Here is a 21,005-nt window from a genome sequence, read left to right as displayed (position 1 = left end):
GTTATTGAGAGCGGAGCGTTTTTCATCTCGTTATTATTTTCTTTCATTACTTAGATGATTTATACATTAGCACTTCATTATGTGGACGGTTTCAAACGGTTTCCAGTGCAAACCGTTTAATATTCCAGAGATGTTGTCCATCGAAGGTCGTTTGAATGAAAGAGAAGGGCTTGGAATTTTAATTCCACTTGGAATATTCCCTATCAAATTGTTTCGTGAGTATCAATAATGGAGCTTTAGAGAAGAATTAGGTTGTTTACATACTTTCATCTTGATGATTTTCAGAGTCAACGACCAACAACGGCTGTTATGGGTGGAATAGATTTTTGCCATTTTTCATTCACTTCAAATATAATCAAAATCAGCGAAACTTATCGTTTGCGATTGACAGTTGTTGGATTCAAACTTCTGCTGAATTTCAATATTTTTTCAAGCACTTTCAGAAGGATTTGTGTTTTTGGTAACTTGAAATACTCCTGGAAGGCGAAGAGAATATTATTGCCCCAAACGGAGCTTCGTTGCTCACTTGATTACTTTTATTACGATGTTTGTAACGGTGAAAGTTCAGGATAATAAAAAGAGATCGTTCCATTCTGGACTGTTGGTAATTTATGTTCATTCATCGCTATGCTTGTCATTCTGTTTGGGAAATAACATAGCGTGTGCTGGAGGTTGCCTTTTGTTATTTACAGGTTACGTACGAAAAGATTGTCAACAGATCGTCGTCGGCAATAATGTTTAGCATCGCCAAAATCCATTTCAAGCAACTAATGGTCTATGTAATGTCATATGAAAGAGAATGGGAGAGTGGTATGAGTATGTTTCTTTATTAACGGTAAAATAGACCAAAGGATGATAGAAAGCTTCGTTGAAATATAGAGAAGAGGACATTCTGTAACAGTGAAAATAATTGATTTGATAAGGAACAGAAAATAAATTCCTGGCATTTATCTAGAAAATCTTATAAAATACATGCAGCTTTGCTTTTCGAATAACGTTGATGTTATAATTACAATAATACCACATTTATCTTACTCACTTCACTATTCGTGTAAACAAACAGTCAACTAGTACAGAAAATGGAGGCTATTAGCATAGCGGAAAACAAATAGCATAAAAACTGCTATCAAGTAAAGGAAAAACACATTTCCATTTGCGCAGTGCTTGACTTTCAAACAGTGGCTAACTAGTAATGCCATTTTCTTGTTAATTAAACCAACTGTAAATTTACGTAAGAATGCGAATACGTCCTCTCTTGGATCTGCCTTTCTTCTGTGTTTGTGTCACTCAAGATAAACCTCGGAAAAGTCCCAACCTATTTTTCTCCTTATTGCTAATGGTGCTGGGCTTGGAATTGTCTCTATCGCCAACAAGCACAGGTGCTGGTTAAAATGCACCGGAACCGTACTTAAACGGACTATGACAAAGGACAAAGTTTGGCCTGTCCGGTAGGGATCGTTGTGTCAATTTTTTCGGTTTTCGATTGATATGGAGTAATTTATGAAATTTCACTAAGTTGAATGAAATTTAATAAAAAACAATCCTTTTAGATCACGATGTATCCCACAATGTTCAGTGCTATGAGTAGTGTCATTGAATAGACTTATTTAAAAGACGGGTGGTATGAATTTTATTACATTACATTACATAACGTATAACTGAACGCTCGCCCTTCAACTAGATTCGATATTATGGGAAGAAAAACATTAGAAAAGGTCGTTTTCTCAAATTGAAGACACATTTGAGTATTAACCGATTTATTTCGACAATCCCACAAACCATAACGAGCCCGTCACAGAACTCATTCTATTGGGTTCAATCAATCCGACGACTAGATTTTCGGGTCATCATCGGTTAACTTCACCAGAGTCTTCGCAGCTTCCCATAATCGCTGCTGGATGTCCTTGTTCTGAACACGCTGGTTCAGTTTAGCCAACTGGCACCAGCGGAAATATTTTCCGCTTATGTTTTCCACCTCCGGTGACACGGTTAGGAAAACGGTAGTCCGAATGCCCTGTTCCGGTGTTCGCAGCATCATCTGAATCGGCTTGAATAGCCAATTGGCCGGGAATGGTATGTTTCTCCAGATTCCGGTATCGATCACGCCCGGGTGCAAGCAATTTACCGTTATTCGAGTATTCTCTAGTCGTCGTGCCATCTCTTGCGTAAACATTATTTCGATAAATTTCGATAGATTGTACAATTCCACCGGAAACAGCGAGAAGTAATTAATCGGATTAATGTTGCTAAGATCTTTCCGCACACTGGTGAACTGGTACAACTTTGAGGACACGATAATGATTCGGCCCTGGTCGGATTTTTTCACCAAATTAATCAGCAGATGCGTTAAAAGGAACGGTCCGTAGCAGTTGGTTGCCAGGGTTAAGTCCAGTCCATCGGCTGTTACTCTGTTGTCGAAGGCTTGCGAAACACCCGCGTTGTGGATAAGCACATCGATGACCGCTTCCGTGGCATTGATATCCTGTGCAAATTTTCGCACTGAAGACAGCGAGCTGAGGTCAACGTGCTTCACTATTATGTTCGGGTTTCCTGTTTCGGCAATGATTTCAGCTGGAAGTAAGATAAGACAAACATAACTAATTATTTTTCGAAAAAAAAATCTTCGAGGAACATTTTTTTTAGTTCTGGTAAGGTACAGTGATCATCCAAATTTTCAGTACAATCTATTAAGTCTAGCAGGAACTATAGTGATTTTAGTGATTTCGACGGTTTTAAAACCCTCTAGGACCGTTTTACCCCATTAAGTACACTTGGCTTATACATGACATTAAAGCTCTTGAGTTGCTCTACAAAACGCCATATTCGGAGATTTTTCCTAGCGATGTTGAGAAGAGTAGGATGACCCGAAAAATGCGGTTTTTTCGTCATGTTACCTCTTTGCAATATATTGTGACCATGCGTTTTGAAGTACCCTTAGTGTAGAATAATACCACAATTTAAAAAAATATCCGTTAAGTCTAGCAGGAGTTATTGCACTTTTTAGTATTTGGACGTTTTTAAACATGTCATATTCAAGGGCCGTTTTACCCCACTCAACCTCAATGAAAAAAATTGAAATTTTGCAAAACTTTCTACCTTGAATAGAGAAACAAACGCTGAAAATTTCAGCTCAATCGGAGAGCATCAAAACAACGTCTCTCAGAAAGACGGTTGCCGCTCTCGCGACCTGGCTCTTAAGATAAAATAAATGACATTTTTTTTCTCTTTTAAAAAGCAAAAAACATTATGTTTGTTAGTTATGTTTTACCGTGCATGTTTGTTTATGAATGACAGCGTAATTTTATTCATTTTTAGCCTCTCTCATTTCTACTAATATGTGGAAAAGATTTGGGTTTTTTTTTTTTTATTAAGGGGGGATTTGTTAGTAGCTTAAGTATTTATGATAAATATTAGTAAATAATGAGTATGTGTGTCCAATCACAAATGGTGACTTCTCAACACTGTTAGAAATTTGTAATTTTAATTGTTAGGATTTGTTTGCTTTCGCAATTAGGACTTATCATTCGTAGGGATTTAAACCTACTTGTCAGAAAAGGGGAAGTAAACTTACAACTAACTTAATTGCTAACTTATTGGCTATAAAGAGAGCTTATCGTAGCAATTGAGGATTGCAACGATTTTTGTCGAAAATTGTTAATAATTTTATTTGACATAGCTTCTAATGGTTCAACACCAGTAAGTCTATGTAATTCGAGTGTACCAAACCAAGGAGGACGCTTCAAAATCATTTTCAGAATTTTATTCTGAATCCTTTGGAGCGTTTTCTTCCTTGTTGAACAGCAACTTGACCAGATCGGTACAGCATAAAGCATTGCTGGTCTAAAAATTTGTTTGTAAATCAAAAGTTTGTTCTTTAAACAAAGTTTAGAATTCCTGTTAATGAGAGGATATAAACATCTCGTATATTTGATGCACTTGGCTTGTATACTCTCAATGTGCTCTTTGAAAATAAGTTTTTTATCATAAATTAGTCCCAAGTACTTAACCTTGTCGGACCAACTTAAAATAACCCCATTCATCTTGACAACGTGATTATTGTTTGGCTTGAGGAAAGAAGCCCTAGGCTTATGCGGAAAAATTATCATTTGAGTTTTAGAAGCATTGGGAGAGATTTTCCACTTTTGCAAGTAGGAAGAAAAAATATCTAAACTTTTCTGCAATCGACTGCATATGACACGAAGACTTTTTCCTTTTACGGAAATGCTTGTGTCATCGCAGAACAATGACTTTGTGCATCCTGGAGGCAAATCAGGAAGATCTGAAGTGAATATGTTGTACAGGACTGGACCCAAGACTGAACCTTGAGGCACACCTGCTCTGACAGGAAATCTATCAGATTTTGAATTCTGATAGACAACCTGCAGAGTTCGATCAGTAAGATAATTTTTTAAAATTTTGATTAGGAAAATTGGAAAATTAAAAGTTTGCAATTTCGCAATCAAACCTTTATGCCAAACACTGTCGAATGCTTTTTCTATGTCTAAAAGAGCAGCTCCAGTGGAATAACCTTCAGATTTGTTAGCTCGTATCATATTAGTAACTCTGAGCAATTGATGAGTTGTGGAATGCCCATGGCGAAATCCAAACTGTTCATTTGCAAAAATTGAATTTTCGTTGATGTGTGACATCATTCTGTTAAGAATAACTCTCTCAAACAGTTTACTTATTGAAGAAAGCAAACTGATTGGTCGATAACTTGAAACTTCAGCTGGGTTCTTATCCGGCTTTAAAATGGGAGTAATTTTTGCATTTTTCCATAATTTGGGAAAATATGCAATTTTGAAGCAGCAATTGAAAATTTTCACTAAAAATTCCATTGTGCTCTCAGGGAGATGTTTGATTAGTATATTAAAGATTCCATCGTCACCAGGTGCTTTCATATTTTTGAAATTTCTAATAATTGATTTAATCTCATTCAAGTTAGTTTCAATTATTTCTGCAGGTAAAAAATTCTGGGAAGAAATTAAATCAAATTGACGTGTGACTTCATTTTCAATTGGACTCACAAAATTCAAATTTGAGTTATGAACACTCTCAAACTGCTGAGCAAGTCTTTGAGCCTTTTGTTCATTGGATACAAGAAAACGTTCACCATCTTTTAAAACTGGAATAGGCTTTGAAGGTTTCTTAAGAATCTTCGACAGCTTCCAAAATGGTTTTGAATATGGTTTCAATTTTTCAACTTTAGTCTCAAAATTTTGATTTCTCAGAAGAGTAAATCTATGTTTAATCTCTTTCTGTAAATCTTTATAAATAGTTTTAAAAACAGGGTCACGAGAACGTTGATATTGACGTCTGCGGACATTTTTCAAACGAATTAGAAGTTGAAGATTTTCGTCAATTATTGATGAATCAAATTTCACTTGAGCCTTTGGAACAGAATAATTCCTGGCATCAACAATTGCACATTTTAATGCTTCCAAAGCGGAATCAATATTCACTTCGTTTTGCAAATCAAGCTCATTATTGAAATTTCTCTCAATATAATTTTTGTATCTTTCCCAATTAGCTTTGTTATAATTAAAAACAGAGCTCATAGGGTTTAAAACTGATTCATGTGATAAAGAAAAAGTTATTGGAAGATGGTCAGAATCAAAGTCAGCATGTGTGATCAAATCACTACATACATGACTTTGATCTGTCAGCACCAAATCAATTGTTGAAGGGTTTCTTACAGAAGAAAAGCATGTAGGACTATTCGGAGACAAAATAGAATAGTATCCTGAAGAACAATCATTGAATAAAATTTTGCCATTGGAATTACTTTGAGAATTATTCCATGAACGATGTTTAGCGTTAAAATCGCCGATTATGAAAAATTTCGAACGATTTCTGGTGAGTTTTTGTAAATCACCTTTAAAATAATTTTTGAGCTCGCGTGTGCATTGAAATGGTAAATATGCTGCGGCAATAAATAAAATCCCAAGTTCAGTTTGAACTTCAATTCCCAAAGTTTCAATAACTTTCGTCTCAAGATGGGGAAGAGCACGATGTTTGATTCGGCGATGAATAACAATTGCAACTCCACCGCCGGAACCCTGAATCCTATCATATCTATGAACCACGTAATTGGGATCATATTTTAATTTTATGTTAGGTTTCAAAAATGTTTCAGTAATAATTGCAATATGCACATTATTTACTGTTAAAAAATTAAAAAGCTCATTCTCATTGGCCTTCAATGAGCGAGCATTCCAATTTAATATTTTAATTGTTTTATTTAAAATCATTGCTAAATTTTAAATTAGAAACAATTTTAATAGTAAAATTTGTGCCTATTTGAATGGCTTCAAACATTGATTTTGCCTGCAACATGGCGTTCATAAGATCGAACATTGCCTGTTGCAAAAAAGAAAGTTTACCTGCCGTAATAGGCCCCAGGCAGTTGACATTAGAAAAAATATTTTCGGCAGCAATATTAGCTGGAGTAATAGGTGTACAATTATTTTCTAGCGTGTTTTGCTTACCCATATTAACGGTCATTTTCGAACTACCAACACTAGGCGGTATAATGTTCGAACTACCTGTAACCTGTGCATAAGTTAAACGGGTATGCAAAGGAGTAGGTAAACTATGCGTCACTGGTACGCTTGGAGAATTTTGTTTTGAAGTTGGTTTTAATTGAGAAATTGAATTTTGTTTACCTTGCCTTGCCTTAACAATTGCTAAACGGACTGGGCATTGATAAAAATTCGACATATGGTTGCCGTTACAATTCGCACAGCGAAAATTTTTACTCTCTTTCACAGGACATGTGTCCTTTGTGTGAGAAGAGTCTCCACAAATGAGGCATTTTTGGTCCATGTTACAGAACTTTGAACCATGGCCATAACGTTGGCAAATACGGCATTGGGTGATATGCTTTTCACCTCCGCCAAACTTTCGATATAATTCCCATTTTACACGCACGTTATATAAAGCATGTGCTTTTTCAAAAAATTTTAAGGTATTAACCTCACTGCGGTTAAAATGAATTAAATAATTTACAAGGGAAATTCCAGTTCGCTGACTGTTTTCGCCTCGTGATTTTTGTTTCATTAGAATTACTTGGGTAGGGGCTATGCCAAGTAATTCTGTTAAAGTAAGTTTGATCTCATCAACGGTTTGATCGTTGGTGAGACCTTTCAAGACAACCTTGAACGGCTTGGCGTTCTTGGTGTCATATGTAAAAAATTTGTACATCTTGTCGGTTAAATACTGAACAAGACGATCTCGACCCTTTACTGAGTCGGCTAATAAGCGGCATTCACCTCTACGGCCAATTTGATAGGTAACTTTAACGTCAGAAACAAACGTTGAAAGTTCCTTTTTGAATATATTAAATTCAGAAGAAATAGTTACCACAATAGGTGGAACTTTCTCCTTTTTTAAAGATTTTATATTTTGTATAGTTTCATTATTGGTAACTTCCATTTCACCAGCTTCTTGCTCAGGCAAAATATCAAAAGGATTGTCACTACAGACACTCGATGTGTCAGAAAGAGATGCCTCTCTTTTCCTCCCCGCAGCGATGCGAGGTTTCTTTTTCCGTCCAGCCATTTCAGGTGATACGAAAAAAGTTAAAACAAATGTTAAATTCAAAAGTAGGTAGTCTTGAGAAAGACTGATGGGAAATAACTTTCAGGTAGTCTTTAAAAGACACACTGACAAAACACAAACTTTGAAGCTATAGGCAGTCAAAGACCAGTCCACAAGCAACCGAAAAAACGTCTGATCTGTAGGACAGTTCAAGACGCACTGAAAAGATTTGGGTTGCGAATTGATTGAAAAAGAGGAACTGAATGTGGCTGGTCTTTCAGAAATCAGCAATGAGGCTGCAGTTATTGCCTCGGCTTTCTATGTCGTCGATATGCGACTCCATCAACAGAATCCTTGGACTAAGGATTTAACGCCTTTTCTAGTTATTTGTTTATAATCTTCTTTTCCTTTTAGTTTCAGTTTTTATTTATGCAGGTCGTTCTAACTTGAAAAAAGCATTTTTTACAAATTTTTCAATTTCATCCTATTAAAACCAAAGAAAAGGGAGGGGGGTAAAAAAACGTGACTTAATTAAGTGGAGTGTCTAGAAAGTTGTGACAGTTTGTGACTGACAAGGGGGAGGGAGGGAGTAATTTTTTTTTTCAAATTATGCATGACATCATTAATGGATGGTCCCTAATATTTCGAGTAATGCATATCAGACGCACAGTACTGCTTGCGACATTAGGTACAATTTAAAAAAAAACGATTGTCGTTAGTAAAGATATTCGATTTTCAACTCGGGCGGGACACAATGAAATTCATTAGCAAAAATATGTACAGAAAAACCTTGCACGTATGCGTGTGGTACTGTACGATTATCATGAAAGGCACTCTCGCTATACCAGTACCGGAGAGAACTATGAATTCTCTCGACAAAAGAGCGGCGAGAGGTCGCACATTTTTTTTTGCATTTTGGTTTTGTATGAGGACAAGAGAGACTGAAATGATTCTTCACCACGAGCAGAACTTACTTACTTACTTAGATGGCCGTACGTCCTAAGACATGGCCTGCATAACGTGGTTCCGCCAATTCACTCGGTCCATGGCTGCCTGCCTTCTCGTTCCCGCCGGATTTGAAGCGAACACCAATTTTGCAGGGTAGCTATCCGGCATTCTAGCTACAGGACCTGCCCAGCGTATCCCTCCAGCTTTAGCCACTTTCTGAATACTGGGTTCACCGTAGAGGCGCGCAAGCTCGTGGTTCATCCTACGCCTCCACACTCCGTTCTGCTGCACACCGCCAAAGATTGTTCTTAGCACCCGACGTTCAAAAACTCCGAGTGCTCGCAAGTCCTCCTCGAGCATTGTCCACGTCTCATGCCCGTAGAGAACGTCCGGTCTTATTAGCGTTTTGTACAGGATACACTTGGTGCGAAGACTCAGATTTTGCGACCGTAGTTTTTCATGGAGCCCATAGTAGGCACGACTTCCACTGATAATACGTCTCCTTATCTCCCGGCTGGTATCGTTGTTCTCAGTTACCAGAGAGCCGAGGTACACAAACTCGTCGACCACCTCGAACTCATCCCCGTCGATTGTTACCGTATTGCCTAGGCGTGCCCTGTCGTGCTCGGACCCACCTGCAAGCATATACTTAGTTTTTGACGTATTAATCTTCAGTCCGATCCTATCTGCTTCACGTTTCAGTAGGGTATACTGGTCTGCCACCGTCTCAAATTTTCTGCCGACAATATCCACGACATCCGCAAAGCAAATAAATTGACCTGATCTGTTGAAAATCGTGCCTCGCGTGTCAAACCCCGCTCGTCACCCTCTAACGCGACGTTAAACAATAAGCAGGAGAGACCATCACCTTGTCGAAGCCCTCTGTGAGACTCAAATGGGTCCGACGTTCCACCCGAAATTCTCACACAACACTTCACATCCTCCATCGCAGCCTTAATCAGTCTTGTCAGCTCCCCCGGGAAGCCGTTTTCGTCGAGAATTTTTCATAGCTCTTGTCGGTTTATTGTATCGTATGCGGCTTTAGAATCGACGAAAAGATGGTGTGTAGGGACTCTAAACTCACGGCACTTTTGGAGGATCTGCCGCAGTGTAAAGATTTGGTCAGTCGTAGACCGTCCTTCCATGACGGCGGCCTGGTAGCTTCCTACAAACCTGCTGACTAATGGTGACAGGCGTTGGAAGATGACCTGGGAAAACACTTTGTAGGCGGCATTCAGGACTGTGATCGCTCGATAGTTCTCGCAGTCTGTCGCCCTTTCTGTATATGGGGCAGATAACCCCTTCTTTCCACTCCTCCGGTAGCTGTTCTGTTTCCCAGATCTCGACGATCAGCCGATGCAGCGAGCTAGCCAGTTTGTCGGGGCCCATCTTAATAAGCTCAGCTCCGATGCCGTCTTTTCCGGCCGCTTTGTTGTTCTTGAGCCGCCGGATCGCATCCTTAACTTCGCTTATTGTTGGGGGTGGCAAATATTCGTCGCTCGTTGCACCAACCACGTCTTCTCCGCTCCTATTGTGGTCTCCTGCTTGCACGCCATTCAGGTGTTCATCGTAGTGCTGCTTCCACCTTTCGATCACCTCACGATCATCCGTCAAAATGCCTCCATTCTCATCCCTACACATTTCGGCTCGTGGGACAAAGCCTCTGCGGGATCCGTTGAGTTTTTGGTAGAACTTTCGTGTTTCGTGTGTGCGGTGCAGCTGCTCGAGTTCTTCATATTCCTCCTCTTCCTGGCGACGCTTTTTTTCCTTGAAGAGTTGGACTTGCTGCCTCCGTTTCAGTCTATATCGCTCCACATTCTGACGGGTGGCTCTACGCAGCATTGTTGCCCGCGCTGCGTTCTTCTCGTCCAAAATCTGCCGACATTCTTCGTCAAAGCACTCGTTACGTCGATTCGGTTGCACGTGTCCCAGGACTTCCTTCGCAGCAAAGCTGTTTTCACGGCATTCCAGCGATCCCCTAGAGGGGCTTCTTCAAGCTCTCCCTCTTCTGGCAGTGCAGCTTCGAGCGATGACGCGTACTGTGTTGCGATGTCGTGTTGCTTCAGTTGCTCGAGATTATACCGTGGCGGGCGACGGTACCGTATGTTATTCACAACGGATAGTTTTTGGCATATCTTAACCATCACTAGGTAGTGATCCGAATCGATGTTAGTGCCTCGATGTGATCTGACATCGATAATGTCCGAGAAGTGCCGACCATCTATCAAAACGTGGTCGATTTGTGTTTCTGTTCTATTCGGTGATCTCCAGGTGAGTCTATGGTGGAGGCTATGCTGAAAGAAGGTGCTACGTATGGCCATGTTCTTGGAGGTGGCGAAGTCGATTAGTCTGAGGCCATTTTCATTCGTCAGCTGGTGTGCACTGAATCGTCCAATCACCGGTCTGTACTCCTCCTTTTGGCCAACCTGAGCGTTATAATCCCCGATGATGATCTTGACATCATGTTTTGGGCAGCGGTCATATTCACTCTCCAACCGCGCGTAGAATTCGTCCTTGTCGTCATCGGTACTTCCGAGGTGTGGGCTATGCACGTTGATAATACTAATGTTGAAGAAACGGCCTTTGATCCTCAACCTGCACATTCTAGGGCTGATTGGCCACCATCCCTGCACATTCTAGGGCTGATTGGCCCACCACCACCATTGGATCACCCGCTTCTGCATCTCTCCCATCACTATAAAAGCTGTTCCCAGCTCATGTGTGCTTCCACAACTCTGGGAGATGGTGTGACCATCCCTGTACGTACGCACCATCGTCCCCTTCCAGCATACCTCCTGCAGCGCTACGATGTTGAACTTACGGGTCTTCAATTCTTCGGGAAGCACGCGGGAACTTCCTAAGAAGTTGAGAGATCGGCAGTTCCATGTTCCGAGAATCCAATCGTTAGTCCGTTTTCGTTGCCTAGGTCCCAGCCGATTGTTCCGGTCCGTACTTAACGTTATTGCGTTCGTTGCTGTGGTTTTTTGATGGTGCGGGCTTGCAAGGCCAGCGACCAACCCCACTATGTCGCAGGAGGGCCATCGTAGTGCCATTGTTTAGATTCCCGGGCACTACCAGGACTTGAGAAGGAAACTGCGTTACTTAGAACGCTTCTGTTGGTGTCGATCCCAGGAAACTCCCTTCCGAGGAAGGAAGCCCCGCCCCCTGTCAGCATGCGACCAGCAGTCCCACCAGGGTTGGTTTCCCGATCATTCCACTGGTTACTCGCACATCAGTTGGTACCACGAGAAGGTAGGGGTACGGTAGCTAAAAGGCTGAGGTTCACTAGTGGGAACTGTTATGCGCCTTTGGTCCAGTCATCAACCAACCAACGAGCAGAAATGAGTGGTATAAGTGTAATAAAATTTGTAGTGTAGAATGCGATCTCCACCGCACACTGTTTCCAAAGCTGCAAAAACGTGATTGACATTATTTTGACCCAAAAAAATGATTTTAGAGCCACAGTATCTTCGGTAAATCTGTTCCATGGATTATCCTTCATATTATAGAAATTGCAATTTAGTGATTAATCCACTTAACAGTGAGAAACGAATATTGATTTTCTCATTTTGGAATATAAAAAATCCTTTTTGTTCGGCAAAGCTATAGAACATTCTATAACAAACAACTTTGCCAAAGACATTATACTTCTATTTAGGGTAATCGCTCCATTATTCATCCCGAAAGCTAGGTGCTCTTATGTTTATCTTATTTCTCTAATTTGTCCAATTTACCTTCGCATTTCTACAAATTTTAAAAGTAAATCTATTTGCTTCTCGATTTTGATAAGTACACTAAAAGCGCTTTTTACGCGGGAGATACGTGCCGCGTAGAAAAAAACCGCGTAAAAAACCTAGTAAATTCCGGAATCCGCGTAAAAAAAACGTAAATTTCGGAACCCGCGTGAAAAAAACCGCGTAAATTCCGGAACCCGCGTAAAAAAACCGCGTAAATTCCGGAATTCGCTTAAAAAAAATCCATCGTTAATTTTGCATTTCGAGTGAAGGGGAACCGAAATCCGGGCAAAAAAAATACCGCGTAAATTCCGGAATCCGCGTGAAAAAAACCGCGTGAATTCCGGAATCCGCGTAAAAAAAGCCGCGTAAAAAAACCCGCGTAAAAAAACACGTAAAAAAAGCGACCTTAGTGTACTTGAAAGTTTTTCGATGAAAATATGGTAAATTTTTACGATAAATTGATCAAAAAGGCGCGATGAGATGAATGTAGGTACTGAGATGAATATAGGAGCGATAACCTTACCTGTTTAAATGGACTATTGGGGAGTTTTCAGTAGATCACCCCTAAAAATCAATTGTTTCCAATTTAACTTTTATAGTGATGTTCTATAATTTTTCATTGTTCTACAACATTGATTGATATAACGAAACAAACAATTCCTGCGAAGAAAGTTTATTTTCATCTCACATATTTCTTTGGTTATTGACGATTTCTATTTAAATAATGCACTTATTTGCACTTAATACTGTTTACTCGAACAAAAAATGATTTTGAAGCCATAATGTCTTCAGCAAAGTTGTTTTGTTAATTATTCTTCATTTAGTGAAAATTATGTAGTGAATTTTATGTACCTCATGTTCGCATATAAAAATTCGCTTTGTTCGGTAAAGTTGTAGCACATTTTATAAGAAACAACTTTGTCAAAGACACCATACTACTATCTGCTAATTTAAATGGATTATTGTGAAGTTTCCTTTAGGATACCCCTTAAAATCATTTTTTCAAAATAACTTTTATTGTGATATTCTAAAATTTTTCCATGCTCTACAATATTGTTCACTATAATAAAATACACGATAAGGCTGAAGAAAGTCTCTTTTTATCTCTTATACTTATACAGTTAGGAAAGATTTTTATTAAAATAATGTACTAATTGACTTACAGATATATACACAGGAGACAGCGAGAGGCAAATGCCTATATCTGGGTTAAATGATGTTTTACTTATACTTTAATTCAGAAATGTTTTAGTCTGCAGATATTTGCAGATTTGGAAGATATCTGTTAGTAAATTAATGCATTGTATTTACGTCAACATCCAAATAAATATGAAAGATAAAAAAGCTTTCTTGGATAAAACTGTTTATTTCGTTATTTTAAAAAACATTGTAGAATATTGAAAATTGTAGAAAATTACTACTAAAACCAGTGGTGGGCACCATTCCGCTAATTCTCTAATTAGCGACGCTAGAATTCAGTTAGCGATTTAGCGGTTTCGCTAATTTTTGAGCTGGTTAGCGAAACTGTTAGCGTCGCTAAAATTTTGGCCTTCGAAACGCTCATCGCTAATTCGCTAAATTTTGTAGAGAAGCGACAATAGAAATATTTACAAAAACTGTGGATTGCTGATGGCGTACGTAAATTGATTCGAAAGATGAACATACTTTACTGCGAAAGTTACTTTTGTCAGTTTTTTACCCTAGAATGGAGTTCCGGTTATCGTACAAGCCACAGGAGCATTTTGAAGAACAAGCACGAGGTCTAGATTAAATTTTCGGCACACCAAGAACTTTGGTAAATTGCAATACGCTTGAAATTATGACAACTTTGGTTCTACTTTTTCGATTCAAATAATAATTGAATTTTTATGAAAACATTCCTAAGAGTATCTATTTTCAATGCAAGCTAAATAACTTTTTTTTTGTTCACACAAGCTAAATAACTTTCGTTATTCTTGTTTCTACAAAATCAAATATGAATACCGTTTCGTGAACCTGTTATTGTAAATACTTTGCTTTAAAAAGTAATTGTTTTCGTTTGTTTAACCAAAAAAAAAACAAAGTGGTCCAAATCTTACAAAACACGAGCAATAAATATAGCGATATGACTATTTACATGTTAAAAAGTTAGCGAAAGTTCCGCTAATGTGGGTTTAGCATTTAGCGTTTATCGATTATCGAGCTAAATTTTCCGGTTAGCGGCTTAGCGATTAGCGTCGCTAAATTTTCGTTTAGCGGTGCCCACCACTGACTAAAACTTATATTGGAAAAATGATTTTTAGTGGCAATGTGTAGAAAACTCCACAAAAGTTCATTTGAATAGGCAGATAGGAGAATGAGGTCTTTGATAAAGTTGTTTCTTATAAAATGTGCTACATCTTTGCCAAACAAAGTGAATTTTTATCTGCAAAAATAGAAGAAGTAAAATTCGCTTCTCACTGTTTAGTGGATTAATCATAAAATTAGAACTTCAACATTGCTGAAGGCTTTACGGCTCCAAAATCAAATTTTTTGGGTCAACACAATTTTGAACACGTTTTTGCAGCTTTGGAAACAGTGTGCACCGATACTTAAAATGAAGAGATTTTGTCTCGTTTTTGGTTCTTTAGTTGAACAGATGTGATTCTAGTCGAAGTTACAATAGGGTCAAAGTTATGGTGTCGCGTTACGAAAATGTTATGTGGTTTTATAAAGTTTCCAAAAACGAGTGTTTGAGCTTTTATCAGTGTATATTGATAATACAACATGGAATCATGATGTAAAATAGTCATCTGTAACAAGTTATATTCACCTAGAAGTGAGAAATCTGCTTTTCAATGGAATTAGATCATTACATATTCAATGCCAATGAAACTCCATAAGGAATTGCTAGAATGGTTTTCAGATTATATTAAAAATGTAAAAATGTTCTATGTGCTTGGAAATTAAAATGAATTATGGAAACGCAATTGTATTACAATTTCAAAGGTTGTGTAAAATAGTGTATTTGACTATTTGTACCTCAAATAGACTGACGCTGATTCTTAAGCAGTTGAATTAATTGCTAGGTTTAGTTTCTAGTTTATCTTTGCTTTTTGTCGTAAATACTGCGGTTTGCATCCATGTATTTAACGACATATAAATCGATAATTTAATACTTTTTTTTTATAAACAAATTGAATAGATTTGGCTTTAAGTTACATTTTCAATCTCGTTGCGCTTTCGTTTTTGAGTACATAGGATATTTAACTTTAAACACAAAATGAATCTGTTGAGGGCCATGTGTTGTATACCAATTGACTCATTTCAACTAAATGAACATTGCCTGCATATATGTGTATGCGTGTATGTACGTGTGTAGGTGTAAATACACTAAGGTCGCTTTTTACGCGGGTTTCTTTTCACGCGGCTTTTTTTACGCGGATTCCGGAATTTACTTTTTTTTTGACGCGGATTCCGGAATTTACGCGGTTTTTTTACATGTATCCCCCGCGTAAAAAGCGACTTTAGTGTATGTTGTTTATCTGTGTGGTATATCAAAATCGAACAAAGAAAACAAGAAGAAATCCCACCTTTCTTACAGAACGTATTATCCGATTTTGGTGTACACAAGTGCAAATAAAAGCTCCAAAGCTCTTCAAAAATTATACTGAAAGAGTTTTTTTTTTAAGTTGCTTGAATGTAAGAATATTTAAAAACAGAATGTTTAAACATGAGATATTTTACATTTTGGATCTCTCTTTTTTCAACCGCTATTTATTTTCGAAAGAACCTAAGAGTAAAAGACATCTGAGCTGTGTTTCATACTCTGTGTAGTGCATCCTAACTGGTGTAAATTAATGAACCTTTTGTTTTTAATAGCTCTTTACTAACAGTTTTCAATATATTTCAGAGGGAACCGGAATGCTTAGTTAAGTCCGCTTTTCACTCACCTGATACACTACGCTTTTGTGTATTATAAATATTGCTTTCTAATTTAAAAGTCAGTGCAAACAGAGTATCCATGTTATCCCACTTCTCGTTGCCGCAGCATGTTTTATTAAGCTTTGAAATTGTTTTAAATTTTACCATACAGCCTAGGTCTTAAAAAAGAGTAACGTTCTCGAATACACTTTAAAAAGCCAAAATCTTTCAATAGCAGATATACGAATTTCAATGAAACCTTTTAGCATTTGATCTTCACAGATTTTATCAAGATTTTTGCTGATTTCTTGAAATAATGATTTTTATATTGTAACAAAGTATTGATTGCGTTCCTGTATTATTCTGAACTATAATTTCTTGGGAGCAAGTTTGTAGAACTTTGTTGCAATTCGTAAGAAATATTCGATGCTAATTCATAATCTACAATCATCATGTTCTTCATGTCAAAAAATGGTTTGGGGTCGAAAAAATATAACCCAGACTCCAGTGATGACATTCACAAAATTTTTGAAAACCACGTCGAGGTTTGTTTCAATGGTTGTATTTGGTTTATCCTCTGGAAAACTATCTTTGAAATTTAATTTAAAACAATTTATGGTTTACTGGCATAATAAGTTCATATGTGATAATAGTTATTATGACAAAGGTTCCTGCACTTCTAGGTGGATTAATTTAGGTTTTTTACTTCAAGTAGGGTATCGGCTCTATTATCGTCAGGTTTTACCTATTATCGTCCGGGGGGTAAATGAAGTCATAGAGAACTAATCTTTTGCAGGAAGTTATGAAGAACCATTATGCAAGAATTTAACGATCTTGAACATCATTTACCCCCTGACAATAATAGGTTAAACCTGACGATAATAGAGCCAATATCCTACGTCTTGATTTTTTTTCGAAAGCCCTAACAAATACCCGCATTTGTTGCTTAAAGATTTGAAATCGGTCAAGCAACCGAAAAGTTACATTTTTTTAAAGCAGTCATTTTGGTGAAAAGTTGTTTTTTGCGCTACCATAATTTAGGAAGGACATTTGGGTGGTCAAACAAAAACAATACGGGTCTAATTATTCTAGGTAGGGACCAATTCGTGCAATTTCGAGTAAAATTGTAGCGGAAAATGCATGTACATATTTTAAACGAAACGAGTTGCTCGCCGAGGCCTCTGTAAAAGGGCTTAAAATTTCATAAAATAACAGCTACTTTTGTTCACTAGTCGAAAAATGGAGGATGCGAAGAGATAGCTTAGCATTAACTACTTGATTTTAAAGAAAACTGTATCTGAATGAGATATAGCTAAAGGGGGCTAAAGTAATGTAAATCTGGAACGCCTCCATCGGCGTAATTTTAAACTGAATGTAATTGTCATAGCATAAATTCATTGGTATTAGCCTAAACAACAACATTGCCAAAGATAGTATGACTAAAAACTAATCAGGATTCCCTCATTTACAAATCTCGCATTTTCGTAACGCGACACCATTTGCAGGAGACTGTTTTGCGTAGCGCGACAACATCGACAATGTTTTTGAAAGCTTTTCGCTAAAAATTAGGTCTTTCCTATGTTGCAATATGTCATTTTGTTGGATTTGGTCTCCGAAACAAATGCCCAGAAGAAACCAGGGTTCATGAACTTACGGCATAGCTGATATCTGAACGTATGCCGTCAAAGATTAAAAAGGCGAAAATCAGCGATGGTGTCGCATTACAAAATGTATCGGGTTGCAGTACATGATACAGCTATCTAAATTGCCAAACCAACTCGTCATAATAAAGTACATTTAGTTGGCATTATTTACGACCTGTTCAATCATATACTCTTCAAGTTAATTTCCAATATCCAGGCTTAAATGTACGCCGAGAGTCGGTTGCTTTGGTGTCGCGTTACGCTGGAATGTGTCAAATGAACTAAGGAGGTGCCCCGTTACACAGGGAAAAAGCGTAAAAAATTATGTGAAACCCACCGTATTTTCAACATACCGATGGAAGACGAATAGTTTCTGGGAGAAAAAAGTTACAAATCAGTCTAATTGAATGATACGATCAACAGTTGTCGATAAAATTTTCCATAAGTTCGGAAGGAAAAAATGTTGAAAATATATAACAATAAGAAGACCAGAAGAATCAGTCTCCCGTTCAACCCTAAGATCGCGAAATTCGATAACGCATACCCTCCGATGATATGGTACGCTTATTGTACCTAAAATTGTTAACAAGCAACGAAAACTTTTGTGTAATCTAAATGGCAATGTTTCGTATGACGAACGTGCCAGAATTTAAAATATTGTCCAAATACTGTGATGCGGTTTATAACTGGCAAACACGAAGAATAGTTGAAATGTGATTTAACTCTCTTGTGTCCGAACCCACTTTAGTAAAACCATTATAACTCTTCATGAACATTTTTAAAATATTGTTCAAAGATTCATAATGATTTTACTAAACCCCGTCGAAAGGTGAACTTAAGCACTAGAGGGCTAAAGATCATAAAAAGTAGTGCAGCGACACATAAGTAGCGATGCACAAAGGAGTAACCAATACGAGATCAATTAGGACACGATGGGTCTGATCAACAGCATCAATGAAGTAGGTCTCTTTAACGCATGGGGACCAATGTATATAGCTGCTTCCGAACAACCATTGGTGAACGACGACAATGCACCACTTGATAACAAGGAGATACCACTTCTACAACTATCTGAACTATCTCTTTGACGCTTGCGATACAATGTACGAGAATTTTTAGCAGTTTGTAATGAAATTTCGCCCTGACGATGAGCAATTTTAAGCACGAAACCGGTAGATAAAAGGTAAATTTATATGTTATCTGATAATTTGCATTTATAAGATAACATATAAATTTACCTTGCATTAAATTTATATGTTATCTTATAAATTGCTCAATAAGCGTTTTGGCTGATCACACGCTGCGTTCCGTTGTTTTTTCTCGTTGAGTATAGTATATTTACATAGATCATCGACAAATCAAAATAAACGTACGTACCTTGAGCCTGCTTGGCCGTTTCCATATTCCGGCAAGCCATTATAATGCGAGCGCCCCGTTTGGCCAGATCGCGGGCAGTTTCCTTGCCAATGCCCGCATTGGCACCAGTAATGATGATCGTTTTACCTTGAATGTTACGCTACCGTCGGAAATTAGATATTGAAAATTAGCGGTTAGCAAATTATTAAATACTGTAGTTACTTACGCTGGAACGAATTGTACCACTTGTTAGATGCAAATAGTACTTGTACAGAAGGATGAAGGCAGTGACACCAAGAGCGACGTACGCCACAATGCATACAGGACAATCCCAATCGATCATTGTTCTGCAAAGTAAAAAAAACCTGACGATATACTCAAGATTCGAGGATGTATTATCCAGCAGGCCAACAAAGTTCATCATTGCTCACGTAAACGTTTCTTATAGTCTTAAAACCACACATTCACATGCATTCAAAAGCATTAATCAAATTCTTGTCTTCTACCGATTTTTCCGTATATAATAGACGCATCATTAAGTCGATTACTGCCGCATGCCAACTAAAGAACGAATTTTAGCACAAAAAAGGTAAGAATTGCTAACACTGCGTTTGTGCCATCATGGTTTGGTAAATATTAATCACCGCGTTCATATAGTAGTTTAGATGGTTTAGATGGAACAAAAAATGATCACGATGCTGGATATTCAGTAGCCGCAAAAAGGTGCGGACTGAGCTTTATGTTGCGTCGTTACTCTGTTTCCATTGTTTAATTTTGCGGGTCTGTAGTACAATTTTAAATCATAATGACCTTCACCTATCAATATTTTAGGTACGCTATGATACTTTCAAGCTAAGATTATTTTTATTTATTTAATGATCATTTAATAAATTGAGGTTCTCATTTTCAACTCCTCGGCAAATCGACAAATTATCTGCAAAAAAAATCTCCCCAAAACTATCACAGGCAGCAAAACGTTAACCATAACTAATCTATCTATGGAAGGCGTTATTTGAAAATCTCACAACTTCAAATCTCGCCAACTTCATAGCTAATCGACACTGGCTTCATGACGTCTTTTGCCTTAAACTTTTGCAACTTATTCTTTAACACAACCGTTATCTCTATCACGCACTAACGCTCCCATAAACTCAATCCAACAGCAATTTTAAAAACTATGGCACACATCATCCCGCGTTTCCGATGCGCGAGAGCTCCAACCTGAGACGTACCTTTTTCGGGAGTACGTGTCAACTCGTCGACAACTATAAGTAAACTGAATGCAAACCTTGAAGAACCCGAGGGGCGAGTTGTTGGTACTTGAGGCTAAGTGACGACATTAGCTTGCGGTGGCTCTTGTTCAACTGAATACGAGGTTGAAGAGCATCGTTGGGATTTCACCTTAGATCAACTAACGGATCAAAATTGTTAGCAGCATTATACATTTGTAAATATGCTTTGGATTTAGAAAGTTTCGTTATTGGTTAATATTTTTGTAATCGTAATAATAGAAAATTGCCGCTAAATGTAGTAAAATTAATAATTATTGAGTAGAAAATTTGATTCAAAAATGAACCAAATAAATGTGATATCTTTTGGGTTTCAACCATAGACATTTAACGAGAGTTAAAAATGTAGGAACGACATCACCTATAGTCGTATTCATGCCACGTTAAGCTCAAGTTACCTAAATAAACATGACGTTACTCTATCAACACTTTACTCATTGCTGTATTGCTTGCGTTGATCGGGTCCTCTTGTATTTTTCGTTTCAAAATATCTGGATAGATCTTTGAAGCATGAAAGTTATTCTGCTTGTTTTTTTTCCTTTTGTTATTGAAGTTTCAGTCAAGAGGTTCCAAAATGGTCGTCTATATTTACGTTATACGCGAAACACTTT

General features: G+C 37.8%; 1 protein-coding gene across 1 annotated transcript; it reads right to left on the bottom strand.

Annotated features, from left to right (window-relative positions):
* Positions 1–1,736: 1,736 nt before the first annotated feature.
* LOC129725231 (retinol dehydrogenase 14-like) lies at positions 1,737–20,466 on the bottom strand. Its single transcript, XM_055680787.1, has 4 exons — positions 20,338–20,466; positions 19,332–19,452; positions 19,127–19,265; positions 1,737–2,571 (listed from the first exon to the last, which is right to left on the bottom strand). Exons 2-4 carry the CDS (start codon positions 19,446–19,448, stop codon positions 1,832–1,834), a joined length of 996 nt encoding a protein of 331 aa, XP_055536762.1. The 5' UTR covers positions 19,449–19,452; positions 20,338–20,466; the 3' UTR covers positions 1,737–1,831.
* Positions 20,467–21,005: the final 539 nt, after the last annotated feature.

Source organism: Wyeomyia smithii, chromosome 2 (assembly GCF_029784165.1).
Source record: "Wyeomyia smithii strain HCP4-BCI-WySm-NY-G18 chromosome 2, ASM2978416v1, whole genome shotgun sequence".
Taxonomy (NCBI): domain Eukaryota; kingdom Metazoa; phylum Arthropoda; class Insecta; order Diptera; family Culicidae; genus Wyeomyia; species Wyeomyia smithii.
The sequence above is the reverse complement of the archived record's forward strand: the minus strand, read 5'-3'. Positions and strand labels throughout refer to the sequence as shown.